Source organism: Capsicum annuum, chromosome 11, assembly GCF_002878395.1.
Source record: "Capsicum annuum cultivar UCD-10X-F1 chromosome 11, UCD10Xv1.1, whole genome shotgun sequence".
Taxonomy (NCBI): domain Eukaryota; kingdom Viridiplantae; phylum Streptophyta; class Magnoliopsida; order Solanales; family Solanaceae; genus Capsicum; species Capsicum annuum.
In genome coordinates this window covers 231,319,917-231,340,698 of record NC_061121.1, presented here as the reverse complement: position 1 = coordinate 231,340,698, position 20,782 = coordinate 231,319,917, and the positions used below count along the sequence as shown (strand labels likewise).

General features: G+C 36.4%; 1 protein-coding gene across 1 annotated transcript; it reads left to right on the top strand.

Moving 5' to 3' along the window:
- Positions 1-585: 585 nt before the first annotated feature.
- On the top strand, positions 586-19,087 carry LOC107847597 (vacuolar protein sorting-associated protein 41 homolog). Its single transcript, XM_016691958.2, has 19 exons — positions 586-983; positions 4,857-5,126; positions 5,237-5,416; positions 5,602-5,862; positions 9,651-9,783; positions 9,880-9,970; positions 11,047-11,149; positions 12,430-12,533; positions 12,622-12,715; positions 12,844-12,999; positions 13,089-13,151; positions 13,259-13,324; positions 13,618-13,818; positions 17,207-17,284; positions 17,441-17,560; positions 17,627-17,707; positions 17,813-17,898; positions 18,175-18,256; positions 18,363-19,087. Exons 1-19 carry the CDS (start codon positions 732-734, stop codon positions 18,810-18,812), a joined length of 2,871 nt encoding a protein of 956 aa, XP_016547444.2. The 5' UTR covers positions 586-731; the 3' UTR covers positions 18,813-19,087.
- The last annotated feature ends 1,695 nt before the right edge of the window (positions 19,088-20,782 follow it).

Sequence of the window (20,782 nt, the reverse complement as noted above, 5' to 3'; positions counted from 1 at the left end):
TTCTTTAATGCTAAAAATATATTTAAAATAATTACCTACTTTAGTTTTAAATTTCTGAAATGACACAATTATTTACGCATACTCTCTTTTATTTTAATTTATGTGATGTATCCATATTTTCGAGATTTAAAAACTAAGTAAGTTTGATCATAAATTTGAACATAAAATCTTTAATTTTTTCGAAATACAACAACAACAACAACAACAAACCCAGTGTATTCCCACTTAGTGGGGTCTGGATTTGGAAACTACACAATATGTAATATAAGTCACAATAATTGACTATTTAAAATATTTGAAACATACTCCCTCTAGTCCAACATATTGCATAAGCCAACTTTTGAGTTATTTCAAAAGACATGTTGAAAATTTCTTTTAATTTTATTCTTTATTTATATTTTTGAGGTTACAAGTTTCAAAAATTTAATTGACTTTATTTTAATGTCATTGAAATTTTAAGAGTAGTTTAATAATATTAAAAAGGTAAAAATAGAAAGTAAAATATAATTTATATTCTAGTTTTTTTTAAATAAAATATGTCACATAAGTTGAGACGAAATCGAAATTATTTTTATTTAGAGCTTAAATAAAACAGAGAGTGCTTAATTAGTGGTTACTGTTTAACGGCCAAAACCCCTCCCCAAAAAGATTTTATTTATTACACAAATTACAAAAAGATAGAAAAGCACCTTTTACAGATCTCCGGCGAACAAACTCCGTTCGTTCCGGCAATGCCACGTAAGCTATCCGATGTCGGAATCAATGGCGGCGATGAAAGAGATGAAGAAGGAGACGAAGATTCCGAAGCCGAAGAGGACGAAGATGATGAATATGAACCGAGGCTTAAGTATCAACGAATGGGAGGTAGTGTACAATCGCTTTTATCAAGCGATGCTGCCACGTGTATTGCTGTTGCTGAACGAATGATCGCGCTTGGTACTTATAGTGGAGCTGTTCACATTCTAGATTTCCTTGGTAATCAGGTGATTATTATTATTATTTTTTTAAAAATTTTTGTGTTGAGTTTTGGTTCAATTTTTGGTAGTTAATGGTAAAAAGAAGGGCTAAAGTATTGCGGTTTTTCGAGTTTCATACTTAAATTATTAATTGTGCGAGTTTCCTGGCTTTCTAGCTGAACTATCACCAATTATCTATCAAAATACACCTCATACCTGAATTGTTAGGTGTGCAATTTTACTAGCTGGACTATCACCAACTATTTATCAAAATACATATTAACTATGAATTGTTAGGTTTGCGAGTTTCTAGCTGGACTATCATCAATTATTTATCAAAATACATATTAACTATGAATTGTTCATTTTTCCAATATGAACGATGGTGATATTTACAAAAAAATAAAAAATTGATAGTTGAGGTGTGTTTTGATAAATAATTGGTGTTAGTTCAGATAAAGTTAGTTTCCTACTGGAACTATGACAAACTATCTATCACAATACACTTCTAACTATTAATTATTCACTTTTCCTACTTGAACGCTGGTGATAGTTAGGAAAAGTGAATAATTGATAGTTGAGCTATGTTTTGATGGATAATTGGTGATAGTTTAGATAAAGTTTCATACTTTAACTACCACAATGTATGTACCGACACTCACCTCAAACTATCAATTGTTCATTTTTTCCACATGAATGATGGTGATTTAGGAAAAATGAACTATTGATAGTTAGGTGTGTTTTGATAAATAATTGCCGATAGTTCATATAGAGTTTTTTTAGCTGAACTATCACAAACTATCTATCAAAACACACCTCAAACTATCACCTGTTCACTTTTACTACCTGAACAATGATGATAGATGATATTTTAGGTAGGAGAAGTGAAGAATTGATGGTTGAGTTTTGTTTTATTAAATAGTTGGTGATAGTTCAGCTAGGAAACTCATACAACGATAATTCAGGTACGAAACTCAAAAACTGAGATACTTTAGATGTGCTTTTGACCCTTCACTCTTTTCTTTTATTGGTGAATTCATTTCTGAAGTTTATGTTACTGCTGTGATATTGTTAGTTTTTATTGAATTTATCTGGAAAACATTGATCAGTGATCCAAATGCTTTCAAGATCGTTGCTTTTTCAATTTTAGCTCTATTTTGTTGCTTGTTTGATGTTTTTGTTATTAGAGTAGCTTGGGGACGAGGTAACATCGATTTAAAATTTTTAGAGGTTATGTTTAACTTGAAAATTATGAGCAGACAGATGCCATTTCAATAGCCAAACCTATAAAATTTCTTTTCTTTTTACCCAAGGGTGTGGGTTAGTGGTCAATGAAGTGGACTGAGAATCATGAGGTCTTAGTGGTTGATTTTTCATCATCTATAATAGATTTGGTGGATAGAGTTACCTGGTAGGTGTTGCTGGTAGGTAACAAGTATCTTGTGAAATTAGTTGAGGAGCAAGCTGGCTCAGATATCATGGTTAAAAAGTTTCTTTATATTTTTTCATCTTAGGCTTAAATAACTCTAGTGATATGTGATGCACTTCGGTTTCGTGATATACCCGAGGCTAGAAAATACTAACAAAATGGCTTACTTTTTTAGTTTACAATTTTTGCTGCCATCCATTTCTGTAATTTTAGACTCAGATTGTTAACCTGGAAAGATGATCCTTAAAGTACTCATCAACTATGTTGCTCGGACTCGTCAAAAATGTCAATAAGTGCGTGTCGGATTCGCCCAAATTAGTGTATTTTTGAAGAATCCGACACGGGTGCGACATCAAAAATGAAGAGTCCGCGCAACTTAGCTCATCAAGATGATGTTACCTTCTCAAAAAAGAAAATACTCATCAAGATGAATCCAGCAAGACTGCATGCATTTTTTGGAGAAAGTATTGCTGTGCAGGTGAAAGATAGTTTAACAACTTTCTGTTTACTGGAGAGTGAATTAGACATTTGCTTCTTTGTACAAGCAGGAAACAAATTTTCTTTTTGTTTGGTTTTTTCGTTGTAATCTAGTGAAGCAGTCAACTTCTTCTGAAAAAATATAGAAGCAGCCAACTTGAAGAGGAGTATCAGTGCTTTCATGAGCCTGTTGTCATTCTAATCTCATATCATTTAGGCAATATAGAAACCTTAGTTGAAAACATAGAGTAAATTATGTGGAAGTAAAGCATGCCATAAAAGGTATTAGGGTTGAAAAGGTTGTAGTCTAGATCTTATCCCTTTTGTGAAGTACGTTGGAAAGGTTGGAGTAATATGACTTACCAAGCTATTCAATATTATATTAATGAACAAGTAAAGAAACTACCTTGGTTCAAGCTGTTCAATTTTGTATGAACTATCCAATATTAAACTTATGAGTCATATGAAGCTTTAGGAAATGGTGATATATCATAGACTTAGGAACACTAATGGGGCAGTAGTGAATCAGGTTAGACATATGCTTCATAGATCTACAACAGAGGCTAAAATTTTAATAGGAAGATTTTTTTTTTAATTGGGGGGAGGTGATTAGACATGATATGGAGCAGCTCCAGCTTACCGGGGACATGACCCTGGATAGGAAGTTGTGGAGGAGGCGGATTAGGGTAGAAGGTTAGTCTGAGTTTAGGATATTGTATCTTTTGCTGTGTTTCTTGGAGTATCTTGCTTATGGTATTATTGGATATGCTAATTTCTATTGTATATTGTTCTTTTCCTGTCCCTACTATTACTATACCCTATCTTGTATCTTGTTCTTTTACTATTCCTAATATTCCTATTTTTTATCGTAGAATGTTTTATAGAGGGATAAGGGTGTGGATGAGTCGTAGGCAAAATTTAGGTGGACTTTGGTGTCCTTTGTTTGGCAATGTACAATTTTTTTGTGGATGTCGTACCTATGTTATTTTATCATGTTCTATGCTTTTGATGCTTTTGTATACTGCCTTTTATCTTGAGCAGGGGGTCTATCGGAAACAGCTTCTCTACTTCTTTAGAGGTAGTGGTCTGGACTGTGTATACTCTACCCACTCTACCCTCCCCAAACCCCACTATGTGGGAATATACTGGGTTTGTTGTTGTTGTTGTTTATCGTAGAATGTTTTATTTTGAGCCGGGGGTCCATCGGAAACAACCTCTCTATCTCACATTTGAGGTAGTGGTATGGACTGCGTACACTACCCTCCCCAGACCCCACTTGGTGGGAATATACTGGGTATGTTGTTGTTGTAAGATTTTTTTCTTAAGAATGATAATATTGTATCCTTAGCACTAAGGACATGCGGGAGACTTCCAAAAAGTTCAAACAAAAAACAAAAGAAACTACAGCAATTACAAAAAGCCTAGAAAATCTACGAACTGTTCAGCTTCCTTTACACCTTATTTACACTAAAATGAAAATTTGTGATACAATTCCATTGTTTTTCTAGATGGAACTAAACATATCTTCAAAACATCTATTGGTTCTTTCTCTCAAAATTGACCACCACTTGCAAGGTGATATTATATTCCACCATTTCTTTTGTCTTTTGCTCCCTCCTCTCCTAATCCAACAACTAAGAAGATCTGTTGTGTGCTTTGGCATTATCCACTTAGTTTGCGATAACTGAGAAATAATGTAAAGATCTGTGAGATAATGTCCAGCAACTTTAAAAAAATGCATCATCTCACCAACTGGTTATGAGGAGTAAATCTTCAGATCCGGTTGTTGCAGTCAAATAGGATTGTGTTCCTTCAGTTTGATAGTCAAAGATCCTGCTGGAAAAGAACATCGTTTAGGATCTTCTTTAGTATATAATCAAGATGTTTCTCTAATCTCTATTCGTAGCCAGGTTCTTGCTTGTTGGTTTAAGTTTTCCTAATCAAGAAGTCACTTGTTCCTTACTTAAATATTAAAGAAGTTTTGTCTGCCATAGGTTAAAGAGTTTGCTGCTCACACTGCTGCAGTCAACGATCTTTGCTTTGACACAGAAGGTGAATACATTGGAAGCTGTTCTGATGATGGATCTGTCATAATAAATAGTCTTTTTACTAGTGAAAGGATGAAATTTGAGTATCATCGGCCAATGAAGGCTGTAGCTTTAGAACCAGATTATGCAAGAAAATCTTCCAGAAGATTTGTAACCGGTGGTTTAGCTGGTAATTTGTATCTTAATGCGAAGAAGTGGATGGGCTATCGAGACCAGGTTTGTCTTCTGCTCATAGTGTTAACTGCATTTACCTTTTCTCATTGAAGGAACATGAAAATATTGTGGGAACTCTTGATTGATATTTGATATTCATGTTTCTTTGGCAGGTTCTGCACTCTGGTGAAGGTCCAATTCATGCAGTGAAGTGGCGTACTAGTCTCATTGCCTGGGCGAATGATGCAGGAGTTAAAGTTTATGATGCTGCCACTGATCAGCGTATAACTTTCATTGAACGACCTCGTGGAAGTCCACGCCCTGAACTTCTGGTCCCTCATATAGTTTGGCAGGTAGGTTTCAAGGCTGTTGTGTAAATCTGTATCCATTGATTGTAGTTATGAGAGATTTGTATGCAATGTAAGACTGCTGCATTGCCTTACGTTTCCCACCATATTTTGCAAGTAAACCATAATCGTGTCTTTTCTATTTCAGCTGTTGTGTATGTTGCTACTTATTGTCTTTCATTCACATTCAGGATGACACTCTTTTGGTCATTGGATGGGGAACCTCTGTGAAAATTGCATCGATAAAAACAAACCAGAACAAAGGCGTGAATGGGTCATTCAAGTATATAACGATGTCTAGTCTGAATCAGGTGGAAATTGTGGCATCCTTTCAAACCAGCTATTTCCTTTCAGGAATTGCTCCTTTTGGTGATTCTTTGGTTGTTCTAGCTTATATTCCTGCCGAAGAAGATGGAGATAAGGACTTCAGCAGAACTATTCCCTCCAGACAGGTATCTGTTTCCTTGTTTCTGACCTTGGACTTAACTGATCCGCTGGATCAAATGTCAACATATTTGGCACTTTCTGCTTTATAAATGAGTTATATTTCTTGCTATGCTTCACTTGTATGGGAAGTTCACTTATTTTGAGGGAAAATGTTTTGTCGTTATTTGATGTCAACACTTGACTTCAAATGGTTGTGCTCGACGTGAATGTAAATTGCTGCATCATAATGATTAAGACTGTTGAATGAAGTCTTTTGATACTATTATGCAGTTAAAATTTTCTTAATTGTTGTACCCAAAGGTGTGATTTAGTGATCAATGAAAGTGGATGCAAAATCTTGGAGACCAGGGTTCAAATTCCAGCAAAATAAAGACTAGATGATTTTTTCTATCGGCCTAAATTTTGGTGGCAGAGTTACAATGCCAGTGCTGGTGTGATACGGGCATGATCATGAAGATGGACTTATGTGAGTGTGTATTGAATCCAACCAAGGGAGTGTACAAGTTGAAGTGTGGAGAGGGCTTGGGAACACTCCAAAGTCGCCCCTGTCATACACTCCAAGGGCACCTTTTGTTTCCCTTTCATTAAGGGCTTTTTGGACATTTTTACTTTTATTTTGTAGTAAGACCATAAGTAGGCTAATATTAGGTCTTTATTCCTTAGTTGTTGAATGATATTGAAAGACTATTCTCTAGAGAGAGAGTGAGTTGTAACCAAAACTAGGGAAAGAACAAGTGTGGTACTCACTTGTGTTGCAAATTGGCTAGAACGTTGGTGCTTGAGTGGTGGATTTCCTCTTGTGTCTTCGTAGGAGTGTGGTGTTACTATTGTAAGTCTTAGAGGTCCTTGGATTTGAGACATCCTTGAGCTTTTTGGTCTTGTAATAGTGTATGTCTCCCTATCTATCTTTACTTTCATGTACTAGTTTGTTCTTGTTTTAGTGAAAACCGTTGGTTCTTGTTATCTTGTGTTGTTATTCCTCTTGTTATCTTGTGTTGTTTTTATGTTTGTGGGCTGTTTTTGTATCATTTGGTATTAGAGCAAAGGTGATTTTGTTCCCACAAGATCAATCTTGGGCTTGCTTGCTTGCTTGAAAATTCAAAAGAAAAAAAAAACTGGTCTTGGCCGAAACTTGGAGTCTAGATCTAGGAGTATTTCGTGTGTTTTGAGTGTTTTTAGTGTTAGTTTCTTCTTCACTAACACTAATAGAGTCAAGATCCTAGTTGAACTCCTATTTGTGTTGTTATGCGGATTCAAAGTTTGGCCGAAGTGTTGTTATTGTTGTTGTTGTGGATTCAAGGTTTGAACATTGTTGGTGTGTTGCTGTTGTGAATCCAAAGCTTAAAGGTGTGTTGTTGGTACTGTTGTTGTGGATTTGTGTTTGAAAAGAGTGTTGTTATTTGGAGGTTCAACTTGAACCTTGGTCTTCAAACCTTTATTGAAGATTCTTGACCAATCTTCATGTCTTGTGACAAGAAGAATCTTCAATAGTAGTTGTTTGATCTTAAGACCAAGTGGAAGAGAGTAGTCTTTCTTGATTGTCTTGAACAAGTCCCAAAATTATACCAAAGAAGTAAGGGGACAAAAAGCTTTCCAAAAGACTTGTTACCAAAAGGGAGTAAGGGGGATTTTTCAAGGCTAACCAAAAGAGGAAAGAGCCAACCACCCTTCAAAAAGGTGTTTTGCCCAAAAGGTGCAAAGAAAGTCAACCCTTTTTTGAATGTGCAACTACACACAAAGCACTCCTCCCTATTAGTAAGAACGAACTCTTACCCACTAACCCTTTATCCTAATCTGTGTCCTCCACACTTTTCTATCAAGGGTTATGTCCTCTGAAAGCTGCAACTGCTTCATGTCATGCCTAATTCTATGTTGCTCGGATTCGCCGGCAAACGATTTCGGAGACGTTGACCAAATTAAAGAAGAAATTTGAGGGGAAACATCAAATAATTAACCGGCGACTTATTGGAAAAATTCCGACCAGCGACCACCGGAACAGAGACGGCGTTGTCGACGTGCCACCGCCGTCGTCGAGAAACCGTCATTGTCATCGTCTCACCTCACTCGTCGTTGTCGATGTGCCACCACCGTCGCCGTCAGCGTTTTATTTGTTTGTGTTGTTATATATATATATATATATTTATTAACATTAATATTTGTTTATTTGTTTGTGTTGTTATATATATATGTATATATATATTTATTAATATTAACAACATATATATTTTTTAATAAAAACAAGAAAACAACATGTCGGTTGTTTATTGGACTTTTGTATTTTATGTTCTTTATGATATAAAAATAATGTATATTAAAAATAATGTACATTAATATATTTCTTGTTTTTGTTTAATAAAGTATTTTTAGAATATCTTTATAACTCTATATTTATAATATTTGATTTTTTTTAACCGAATCCCCGCATTCGTATCCATACTCAGATTCGCACCCCCGAATCTTAAAATTTATATTTTGACGAACCCGACTCTCGGATCCGCACCCGAATCCAAGCAACTTAGGCCTAATCACCTCCGTCCAATATTTGTTTGACCTACCTCTACTCCGCATGAAACCATCCATAGCCCACCTCTCACACCTCCGTACAGGACCATCCAGGCACCTCCTCATCATATTTTGGAACCATCTCAACCTTACTTCCCACATCTTGTCTTTCACCGAAGCCACTCCCATCTTCTCTCGAGTAATCTCATGTCTAACCCTAATCTCTCCTAGTAAGTCTATACATCCATCACAACATTTTCATCTTCGCCAATTTTTCACAGTGACTGTTATTAACCGGCCAACACTTTGCTCCATACAACATAGGCGATCGTACTACCACTTTGTAGAACTTACCTTTAAGCTTAGGAGACACCATCTTATTACACAAGACTTCCGAAGCGAGCCTTCATTTCAGCCACCCTGCACCAATACGGTGCGTGACATCCTCGTCAATCTCCCTATTCCTCTGAATTATAGATCCAAAATACTTGAAACTATCTCTCTTTCAAAGGGCTTGAGAATCTAGCTTCACTACGAGGTCTGCCACATGCGTCAAATCATAGAGTTTACATTCCACATACTTTGTCTTGATCTTGCTCAACCCAAACCCTTTAGACTCAAGAGTTTGTCTCCAAACCTCCAACTTATCATTACCTCCTCCCCGAGTCTCGTCAATTAGCACTACATGATCAGCAAATAACATACACCAAGGCACCTCCCCTTGAATGCGCCGCATCAAAACATCTATTACCAAGGCAAATAAAAACGGACTAAGACTTGACCCCTGGCGCCTGTGAAAGTGCTCCATATCTCCTTCTACCGTCCTCACACGAGTCTTTGCTCCGTCATACATGTCCTGAATCGACCTAGTGTTCCCTACGGGCACACCACGGTTATCAAAAAAAAATTGAGAGAATTCTATGCTCAAGTTATATGTAGAGGGGCTATAAGTTCAAAATAAAATAACAAATGTATCTAATTGATTAATTCTCACTTTTACTTCCTATCCGTGTAAGTTTTTGGCCATTTCAAATTGCCATGTTCCTTATAGATTTCTAACAACAAAAGCAACTATGCCTCTATCCCAAACAAGTTTTAGCTCTCTAATAGATGAACTGTATTATATTTGGCTGCCTCCACCCTATGGCTTTAATACCTTAAGACTCTTTGCTTCTCTCCGTTGGATGTTCTCCTAACTTTTGTTTGTTACCGACTAAATGCTACTGAAATCCATGTTGTTTAATAAGGGTAATTGGTGATAGTTGCTAGGATTTGTGAATTCATCCAACAGGGAAATGCTCAAAGACCAGAAGTGCGTGTTGTGACGTGGAATAATGATGAGCTCGCTACTGATGCTCTCCCCGTACATGGCTTTGAGCATTACAGGGCGAAAGATTATTCACTTGCACATGCTCCATTTTCAGGTAATCATTTAGTGTTTATAAGTTTTCATCACTTTGTATTCATTTCACGCACTTAGTAGATTCTTTACGAGTGAATATAACAACCAAATTATATAGGTAGCAGCTATGGAGGGGGTCAGTGGGCTGCTGGTGCTGAACCCTTATACTACATTGTGTCCCCAAAAGATGTGATTATTGCGAAGCCAAGGTTGGTAAAGCTCCTTTCGAATTATCTTCATGTGCAATTCGTATGTAACTATGTATATATGCACCAAACAAAGGGAGGTTCTTTTATGTTATTTGCTGCATATGCTCTGGTTTCTCTCTTTTTTAGCAGATCAATCTCTCCTGAACAATTAGTGCCCGGTTTCGCCCTTTTATTTCAGTGTAGCCTATCATGCATGATGCATATATTCTGTGGTGGACTACAGCATTTTGATGATCTGTTTCTAAATACAAGTGAAACTTTTGTGATTTCAGGAAGGCATCCAAGTTACACCAAATATTATAGAAATTCAAGATTCCAAGTTTATTCATATACCAAAAAGCCATACATTGTGGAGCTATAATAGGGCTGCAAAGGTGCTAAGCCGAGAGAATATATATATATATATATATAAAGAAAGCAGCATATCAAAAGTTACATAGTTCAAAAAAAAACAAAAGCAGCATATCAAACTGAATTAGGAGGGAGGTAGGTAGTTTGGAAAAGACTAGTGAAGGATGAGGAGTAGGAGGAGGAAGAAAAAAGCTTGAACTTGAGAACAGAGAAGTGGAGGATTGGAAGAAGAGTACCTGAATCAGAAGCATGGTAGCAGCTAAGCAGAAAAGTAGGGAAAAAGTGGTGAAGAGGAGGAAAAGGAGAAAAGAAGAGAAAAAACTGATTTTATCCTCTACAATAGCCTAACAAGGTTTCATTTTGGTATGGAAATGTAGGACATTCCTACAAAATGGAGGATACACTAGCTCAGTAAGAAAATAGAAATACAAATAAGAAAACTGTATTATACACGTCTAGGCATGTCCATGTCCTAAAAGTATCTGACCCCATTAAGGACTTTAGGTTGGTACCGGAAAAAGTACTCAATATATATATCTCTAGCCCGCAGAGATGGGTGTTGAAATTTCATTAAGTAATAAATATCTATCCAAAGAATTTTATTTCAACGATCAAAAACCATCTATCTATCCAAAGAATGGTACTCCCTTCTGTTAGGATACAGGAATGCTGATTGACAGAAATTATTAATTTTATTTCATATTTATTCTACGGTTGGTTGTTAGGGACACAGAAGATCATATTAATTGGCTTCTCCAGCATGGGTGGCATGAGAAAGCTTTAGAAGCAGTTGAGGCCAATCAGGGAAGGAGTGAGCTTGTTGATGAGGTATTTTTTTTTTGAATGCAGTTTATCTTGAATTTTGCATCAAACTGAGATAATTTTCATATCAGTGCAGCTGAATATAGTTTAATTTGTTGCTACGATGCTCAACAACTTCTATATGTGTCTTTTATATATAAAGGATGGGCAAGGGATAGAGCAGAACTTTCTTTGATCATCCCTTGCTTGCATTTCTATGTCATCTTTTCAAAAATATCTCTGACTTAAACTTCCTATGTGATGTACTCATGTACTGACCTGCAGGCCTTGTTATCACTGGGATTCTGTCTATTTGCTGTATTTACATAAAAATCTTCTCTCCTTTCAAGTGCTTTGAGGACTAATTTTTACTTTGTATGTACTTTCCATTTATATGCACATACCATTTATAATTCTACATGTATAGGAAGTGTATGGAGACATAATTTTTTTTTGAAAACTGAGAAAGCAGGGGGCTAGGGGCGCAAGATTCAAAATTTGGTGGTTAATGAGTCGACGCCTCTACTCTTCTCCACTTAAATACCTAGCTTTTGTCTGTGGTAGGGTTCAAACCTGTGACATGCTCCTAACCCTCACTTGCACTCGTACCACTAAACCAAAAGCCCTAGGGGTTGCAATAAGTCGCTAGTCAAAGGTTTAGAGCAACCACTGTCTGTATGGATTATGAAGAGACATTAAGTTTTTGTCTTTCTTAGTTTACTAACAGAATCGCTTCTTTGTTTCTCCGGATTCCAACTGACAACTAGTCCAAGATGGTCAAATTTAGTTACCACATAAATAATAGTTCCATGACATTCCTCTGTAGTCCGCACTCAAATCAGTTCGTTACCAATGGAGCCTTGCTCTTTTAGTCCTTGCACCACAAGTGAAAACTAATAGAGCCTTCCTCTTGCACTCCTGCTCTTTTATTCCTTGCACCAATCTTCAGAGGAACCTCTTTTAATGTTCAGAAGAGGATCCTCTGAAGATTGGTGGAAGATCAGCATGCATATGGTGGACCTATGGAAGGAAAGAAACAGGAGGCGTTTTGATGGTAGTGGTAGAAGTATTCAGAAGAGTAGGATAAAATGTCTTAGTCTTCTCTTTTTTTGTGTAAACAAGATAGGGTGGGGGATGCTGAACATTTAGTTGATTTCATAGGAGATCTGCAAAGCTATAACCTTTCTGTGGATTGTTATCTTACCCAGTATGGATTGTAACCCATCTTCATCAATTTTTGTGATGAAGGCTTTTGTGTGAACATGAAATTACCTTTCTCAGAAAATAAAATTGTCTACTCAAATCAGGTGGGTTCGAGGTACCTTGATCATCTGATTGTGGAAAGGAAGTATGGTGAAGCGGCATCTCTATGTCCAAAATTGTTGCGAGGATCAGCTTCCGCATGGGAAAGGTATAAATATCCTTAAAACAATGAAATATCTGGGAAATCTTGGAAATATACTTTGAGTTATTGAAGTGCAGCTGGTTGTCTTTTCCAGATGGGTTTTCCATTTTGCACATCTGCGTCAACTCCCTGTGTTGGTCCCGTACATCCCAACAGAAAATCCTAGGTTGCGTGATACAGTTTATGAGGTCTGCACTATTCTACTGTGTCCGATACTTTCTTGACTTCTTATACACACGTAAAGAGAGTGAACAACTGAATCATTCCTTACCACAAAAAGAAAAAGTCAACTACTGAATCATTTGCTGGAATTTAGGTAGCTCTTGTTGCTTTGGCAACAAATCCATCTTTCCACAAGGATCTCGTTTCAACGGTCAAATCCTGGCCACCTGGCATTTATTCTACATCACCTGTTATCTCAGCTATAGAATCTCAACTTAACACCTCATCTATGACTGATCACCTCAAAGAGGCAAGTGGAAAGGAGTTACAGTTCATGTTTTATGTTCTATATATGCATTTTTTGGGTTCACTTATTTATTGTGCTACTTTAACATGTAGGCACTAGCAGAATTATATGTGATTGATGGACAACATGATAACGCTTTTGCTCTTTATGCGGATGTAAGTTCTGTGCTGTATTAAATTTATTACCCTGGAGGAGGATGTTGACAATTGTGTGTTAAGAAGTTGACTTCTTTCACTCTTTGTTCAATTGTTTATGCTTCCAGCTTATGAAACCGGATCTGTTTGACTTCATTGAAAAGCATAATTTGCATGATGCTGTGCGTGAAAAGGTACAGTAGGTTAGCTGAATTTATTATGTAACTGTCTTGTATGTTATGTTGAGAAATATGTAATTCAGCTCTAATGGAAAATAAAATCTCTCTCTTTTCTTTTTCTGTTCTGTTTTTTTTTTCTTTTGGTCATTAGGTGTGTTACTATTTCTAGAAGGAAATAAATCCTTTTCTTCTTGATATTGTTCAAACAAGAAGTAAGAGACTTTAAGGACATAATATTGGTCATTGGTTAGATTATATGGCTCTACAACTGCTTCATTTATGATTATCTAATTGTCATGGACTGGCAGGTTGTCCAACTAATGATGGTTGACAGCAAGCGTGCCGTACCTTTGTTGATCCAGCATAGGGACCTAATACACCCACCCGAAGTGGTGTCACAACTTATGGCTGCAAGGACTAAGTGTGACTATCGGTACCTTTTGCATTTGTATCTTCATTCACTATTTGAAGCGAATCCTCATGCTGGTCGCGATTATCATGACATGCAGGTTTGTATAGAATCACCCTGGGATCTTTCGCTTTAAAGTTTGTTTCGAGTTAATTTCTAGGTGAGGTCTATGTGACATGGCGATGCATCCTCTATGATGAGAATTATGCTGTTGCTCATGCTTCTTGGGTTAAATGTTTTGGTAGTCAATTGTAATTGAAGGTACATGCAGTGTCTTTCTGTTCATGTGGGTGTCGTTATCTGGTTTTGTGCTATTTGACAATTTGCTAGTGCCATTAATAAGTTAACATTTCCATATGGTAACTCAAGGACACTAAGCCCTTGGCAAACTCTAAGTTGGTAAGATGGGGCCAACCAATTAGAAATTACTGAACCTGTAGAAAAGTTATTGTTCAGTTACGTTGAACATAAAAATTTACTTCATTGTCGATAATTGTATAAATCTTCAATTACTCGAGAAAGAGTTGTTCCGCTATTGTCATGATCCGAGATTACCCTCTAGTCGTAACACGGTGCCTAGAGTCATAAGTGACCCCAAGCTAACCCAGGGCCTCACATGACAATAAGAATAATGAAGTAAACTGTTAAACACTAAGCGGAAACTGAGGTAAAAAGATACTACCATAATAAAATAAAATCAATGCGGAATATCAAATCCGTAAAGTCTACACAACCATCCTGCTGAAAGTCTTAACTGATTGTCTGAAAGCCTCTACTAAGATGAGTTGCTGGGACAAGCCCCCAACCAACTCTAACTGTCCGAAACTAAAATAAAACTGAAAGACAATGTTGATAAATGGTTCTCGAATGATGAGGACTCACCAAACACTGATGCTGGAGTGACTGCTGAATCAAGCTGACCGCGATCGGAGTGTTGAACATCAGAACTTATATTATAAGACCATATAGTGCAAAAGAAGGTATGCGGTCAGTAATTTGAATGTACTGAGCATGTGAGATATGCATTACCCTATGTGAGATGAAAATATCGAAAGTGACATGATAACCTGAACATGGGACTGAAATCTGTAAAGTGATAACTATAACGAAGTAATAGACATATAGCACTATATGATGCTGAATAAACTGAATACAAGGTCGAGCAAGGTCTGAGACTAACCTGTGGGAGGTTTCTGTAACCGACATAGACCATGCAAGTAACATGGAATCCAACCTATAATCCAAGTTAGGAGGGTGTTCTATACCTTGCCGAGCGTATGGACCATGATTGACGTGAATTCACTCATGAGCCCATTATGGGCAAGGGATACAATCTCAATTAGCGAGGACCCTTTTACCTATAGTGGCACGTAGTTTGAGGCTTGGTTTATCTAAACCCTTGTCCTCTCGGTGCTAAGTGCTAAGTACAACTCCCAAATGAAAGTATACTGATAAACTGAAATGCTCTACAATAATGATGTTCTGAAACTGAAGAATAAGTGCTTTATCTGAAAGCATTATAAATCAAGAAAACTGAATGATTGAGTATACAACTGAAAATGCATGATATCCTAGATCATCGAGTGTTCATAACCCGTCATCTCAGAAGAATGCAACTACTAATTATCTATATGATGAGGGTTTATAGTTACGAATATGTAAAGATGCTCAAATTTATGGAAAAACATATATTCATGGTCCATTCATAACAAGAAATTGAAAGATATTGGAATTCACTCTTTTCATGGAAATCCTAAGCTTGAAGAATGAATTAACTTGACGAGTTGAGTTACTTTTGGGACTCAATAAGTGGAAGGAATTCATTAATGAAATCCCACATACCTGGAGATAAAAACCCTGAAGAAATCTCTAAACTTGGAGCTTGACGAAGATGAACCCTAGTTTGCCCTGTAAAAGAGAAATCGCCTCTTTTCTTCTGTTTTTACCAAGTGTCAATTGTTTTCTAAGTAATGAGGGGCTTGTGGTAATATTAATCTTAATAATCAGCTTTGGATGGCTTAAACGACATAGTTTAGGGGTTTAAAAAGTGGAAAAAGAATGGAATGCCCCTTATGAAACGTAACTAAAAAAGATGCAGGGGAGGACGTACGGCCAATCCCATGATTGTGGGACCCACCTACTATCATGGGTGGTGCCCGTGGTTGGGTGGCTGATTTGAGGCTCTCTGAACTTGATTAGACGAGCCATAGTACGATCATGGGACCCACCTACGATTGTGCCTTGGTTCGTAGGTTGAAAGTCCAAGCCGGATGAGCTTTAGGACTCATGATCGTACCTAAGATTGTGGTTTCAAACCATGGTTGTGGTTCCCTATCGTGGTTGGAAGGTATACTTGTCAACTTTCAGGTGTTTGGGACTGTTTCGATTAGAAGAGAGCATTGTATGGTCGTACAATCTCACCAAGATCACACCTATGCTCGTAGGTTCTCATTGCTGGACCGTGCTCCACTAAAATGGCCATAACTTTTTACTCTGATATCGGCGGTTTAAGGCGAAACTGAATGCGTTAAAGATCTTTCGTTTGGTGGGTCTTGAGCTCAAAAATACTCCAGAATCTAGGAGTTATGCTCGTTTGAAGTTGACTATAGGGAGATTCTTTGCAAGAAAACCACCGGTAAGGAAGGTTTTAACTTGGCTTTGAGCTAGGGGTTACTTGTGGTCTTAATACATGTCTAAATCACTTCTCATACCACCAAAGCATAATGTTTGATTTTACATGTACTTGAAGCATGGTTCTAATCTTAGCTTGGATTTTCGGGGTGTTACAGTTAACTAGCCCTGCCTAATGCGTACAGACTTCTTTATCCCAAGACGACCTATCTCTAGCGTTCCACATTATAAGCTACATTCTCACCCATCCGTACACACAGTGGATTCAACTATATCATGTCTTTATTTTTTGGGAAACTTAAGTATTTCCTATGTTTGATTCCGTCATTTGTCTTGGCGTACCCATGTCAGACTCAGACTGGTGTGATATGGGTGCAGGTAATCTGTATGAATCCTTCAAAATACACAGAGATTTTAAGAACTACATGTACATGTCTCGAATACTTACTCCAGGTATCAAATATACCTATAGATGAATCCACGAAAAATTGAGTATCTCTAGACTCTAATTGGTCAGGCTAAAAAGATTTGGCATCTTACATGTTCCATCAGGGAACATAGCATTCAACTATCCTTGAAGATACAATTGTGGAAGTGGCAAAGACAACTAGACAAGTATTTCCTTATGCCTTAAGGTGTTTGTGCCTCATTTTGTGTTCTTTTGTCTTTTATGTACATGCTTTCTAATGCATATGCACTCCATTTTGTGATCGTTTGTCTTTTATGTCCATGCTTTCTAATGCATATGCACTTACTTGGTGTATGGATGCCTTTGTTGTTGTTTATTTTATTCTTAAATTTTGTGGATTCCATTGGCGTCCTCTGATTTAGTTTCTTCTTTTTTATGGTTTTCATAGGTTGAGCTTTATGCTGACTATGATCCAAAGATGATGCTTCCGTTTCTCAGAAGTAGCCAGCATTATACGCTTGAGAAGGTTTTTGTGAATTAATGGATGACAAGTCCCATCTGGCTTATTGTTCTTCTTATTGACCTCCTTTTCTTTAATAGGCTTATGATATCTGCGTGAAGAAAGATTTATTAAAGGAGCAAGTTTTCATTGTTCTTCTTATGACCTCCTTTTCTTTAATAGGCTTATGATATCTGCGTGAAGAAAGATTTATTGAAGGAGCAAGTTTTCATCCTTGGAAGAATGGGGAATACAAAGCAGGCCCTTGCTGTTATCATAAATAGATTAGGAGATATAGAAGAGGTGGGTTTTGCTGATTTTGTTAAATTTGGAGTTCAACAGATTAGCCTTATAACTACTCACATGCAGGCTATAGAATTTGTAAGCATGCAACATGATGATGAACTTTGGGATGAGCTGATTAAGCAAAGTCTTAATAAGCCTGAAATGGTAATGCATTACCTTTTTTCCTTCTCTGTAAGCGCGCAGGAGACTGTATTAACATTGTTTTAATGTTTTCCGTTTTGGATTAAGTTGCCTTATTTTTATTTGCAGGTTGGTGTATTGTTAGAGCATACTGTGGGGAATCTTGATCCCCTTTATATTGTAAATATGTTGCCCAATGGTTTGGAAATACCTCGGTAAGTTTGTTGATCAAGTAAACTCACATTTTCATTAGTATGGCACTTAAATAAGCTACACACAAGTTTTTTGCTTTTATTCATTTTGGCATATGGTATTTATATTGCTGGCAAGTCTTCTTGAATAGTGTAGGAGCAGATATTTAATTATGACTCGGCCTGATGCCGGTTTTCCATGAGTTAGTCATATTGGGTTTGCAATTTATGATGCCAAATGCTGTTAGTGAATCATGAATCGCTTAGCACTAATCTGAATGCTATTGCACTCCATTGCAGTCTGAGAGACCGTTTGGTCAAAATTATCACTGACTACAGAACAGAAACTTCTATTCGACATGGATGTAATGACATACTCAAGGTACATTAATTGTGAGCCTATCTTTCCCGGTATCTTAAAGAAGTTATGTATTTGTTTGCAAGTTATGCTGAAGTAATTCCTTTTGACGATTTGGTTCAACTGTCAGGCTGATTGTGTCAACCTGCTCGTCAAATACTACAAGGAAGCAAAGCGTGGAATATGTTTGAGTGAGGACGTCGATCAAGCGAGTTCCAAAAGGAGTGAGCAGAGGTCTTCACATTTAGGAGAGAGAGTCGTGAGTATGAAATCCATGGAGGTCAAGTCAAAAACCAGAGGAGGTGGAAGGTGTTGCATATGTTTTGACCCGTTTTCTCTACAAAATGTATCAATTATTGCCTTCTTTTGTTGTCATGCGTACCATACAACTTGTCTCATGGAGTCCACTATTTCCATTGGCGATAAAAAAGAGTCTGGGGCTGCTTCCAAGGGAACTACGCCATATTATGAATTTGATAATGGTATTGATGATGATGAAGAAGATGACGACGAAGATGAAGATGCTTCTTCAGGTACCCCTCGGATGCGTTGTATTTTGTGTACTACAGCTGCAGGTTGACTTTTTTGGGGGGTGGGGGGAATGTACCATAGTTTTGCTTGATGTGTGCATATATCATGAGCATGTGTTATTATTTATTAGATAGATACTGCTTTCTAATGTTCTGTATCTGTATTTTAGGAATTTGTTTTGTATTTATTGATGAATCAAATTATCTGCTATCCCTTCATTATGGGGACGGCTTAACGCATAAAGTTCTCCAGATTACTTGTACGATGCTGTTCTTTTTGGAACTGTGACTTTGCTGGTGTAATAATTACAAAAAAGTTGCTTCATTTTCATCGTCTTCGTCTTCGTCTTCATCTCCTCCTTTTTCGATTTTTGACATTTATAACCTTTGCGAGGAACTGATTATGAGCAGTTATGAAGTCGAATACTAAATAGGATCGATTTCCTACATTTGGTATCCAGAGGTCATGTATATGTCTGGTATGAAGGAAAATGATTTTCCACCATATACAGTAATCACATGATCATCACAAAAACAACCACATGCCTAGTCTAACCAACATGGGTTGTGGTGTAGTGGTGATACTACTTCACCCTTAATCAGAGGTATCGGGTTTGAGCCTTGGGTATGGAGAAAATCTTGTTGGGACCGCCAACCCCATAATGGGCTTTGCAGTGCACAATTCAGATTAGTCGAGGCTTCAATGAGAGTACCGGACACTGGGTGGAAAATAAAAAAAAAATGTGTCCAATATATTTCCACAAAATGAGGTCTGTAGAGGGTAAAGTGATACTCAGGTAGAAAGACTGTTTTCGATAGACTAGCCTCAAGACAAAAGAGTTTAATGTAAGACCACATAGAAAGTAAAGTGTACAAAGTTTCGCAGTCCCTAGGTAGAAAGATCTTTTTTGATAAACCAGCCTCAAGACAAAAATACAGATGTGAAATAAGGCAATTTGTCCATTTAGGAATATGTTGTCAACCACCACGTGTATATATATATATGATATAAAATATAGTCAAAATTAGAGTTGGTTAAGACTTAGGGTGCACATTGCAATCCAACCCCCTGCTCGTAGGGGGTTGAGCTATTATATGTATATATTTAGTCAAACTTTTCGAGGTTATTTGTTGGGATATTTTTTTGTTGCTATAGTAAAAGAATTGTATAGAGGACATTATTTTAAATAAAATTTGATCGTTATAATAAAGTGCTGTTACGAATAATAAGATAACTGTTATATAAAATCAGAGACGGATGTAATTTTGTCGAAAAGTATTATTTGAAGTCAATATTTTTGACATAAGACATAAATTTGTGTAAAAAATTTACTAATATTATAACAAATAGTAGATTCGAACTGATAATACCTTAACGATTAAACCCATATTTAAATTCTGACACATAATTAGGAGTAAACTTTTAAGTTTGTGGATTACAATGTAGAATTTGTTACTTAGCTCTTATAATATTATTATTTTTTATTTGATCATTTATATAAATTAAGAGAAACTTATAATTTTCCTCCTAAATTGTTATCATTGTTATGGTTTCAAAAATATCGTCATTATCATTAAATAACTACCTGAAGTATTACTCGCAATCAAATTTAAAATTTTAAAATATAATTAATACAATTAATTTAATAAAATAAACTTTTAATAAATATTTCTTTTAAAGAATGTCAAATCAAGTTATACATGTTCATATACATTACATATAGATTATATTTTACTTAATACATATATTATACATTCGCAACTATTTTTAATTGAAATGATTGGATGAATAACTATTCTGGTTGATTCTTCGAATATTTAATGGGAAAAATTCAGAAATAGTAACTCTATAGTCTTAATTATAACTTATATAGCAACAGTTTCATAATTATGAAAAATAACAAATTGTATTTGTATTCAAGTAAAATGTTGTTATATAAATACATATACAAATGTATATGTATTACTCATAAATACATATGCACAACTGAAAAATACATATTCTTCTATTACTATGAAG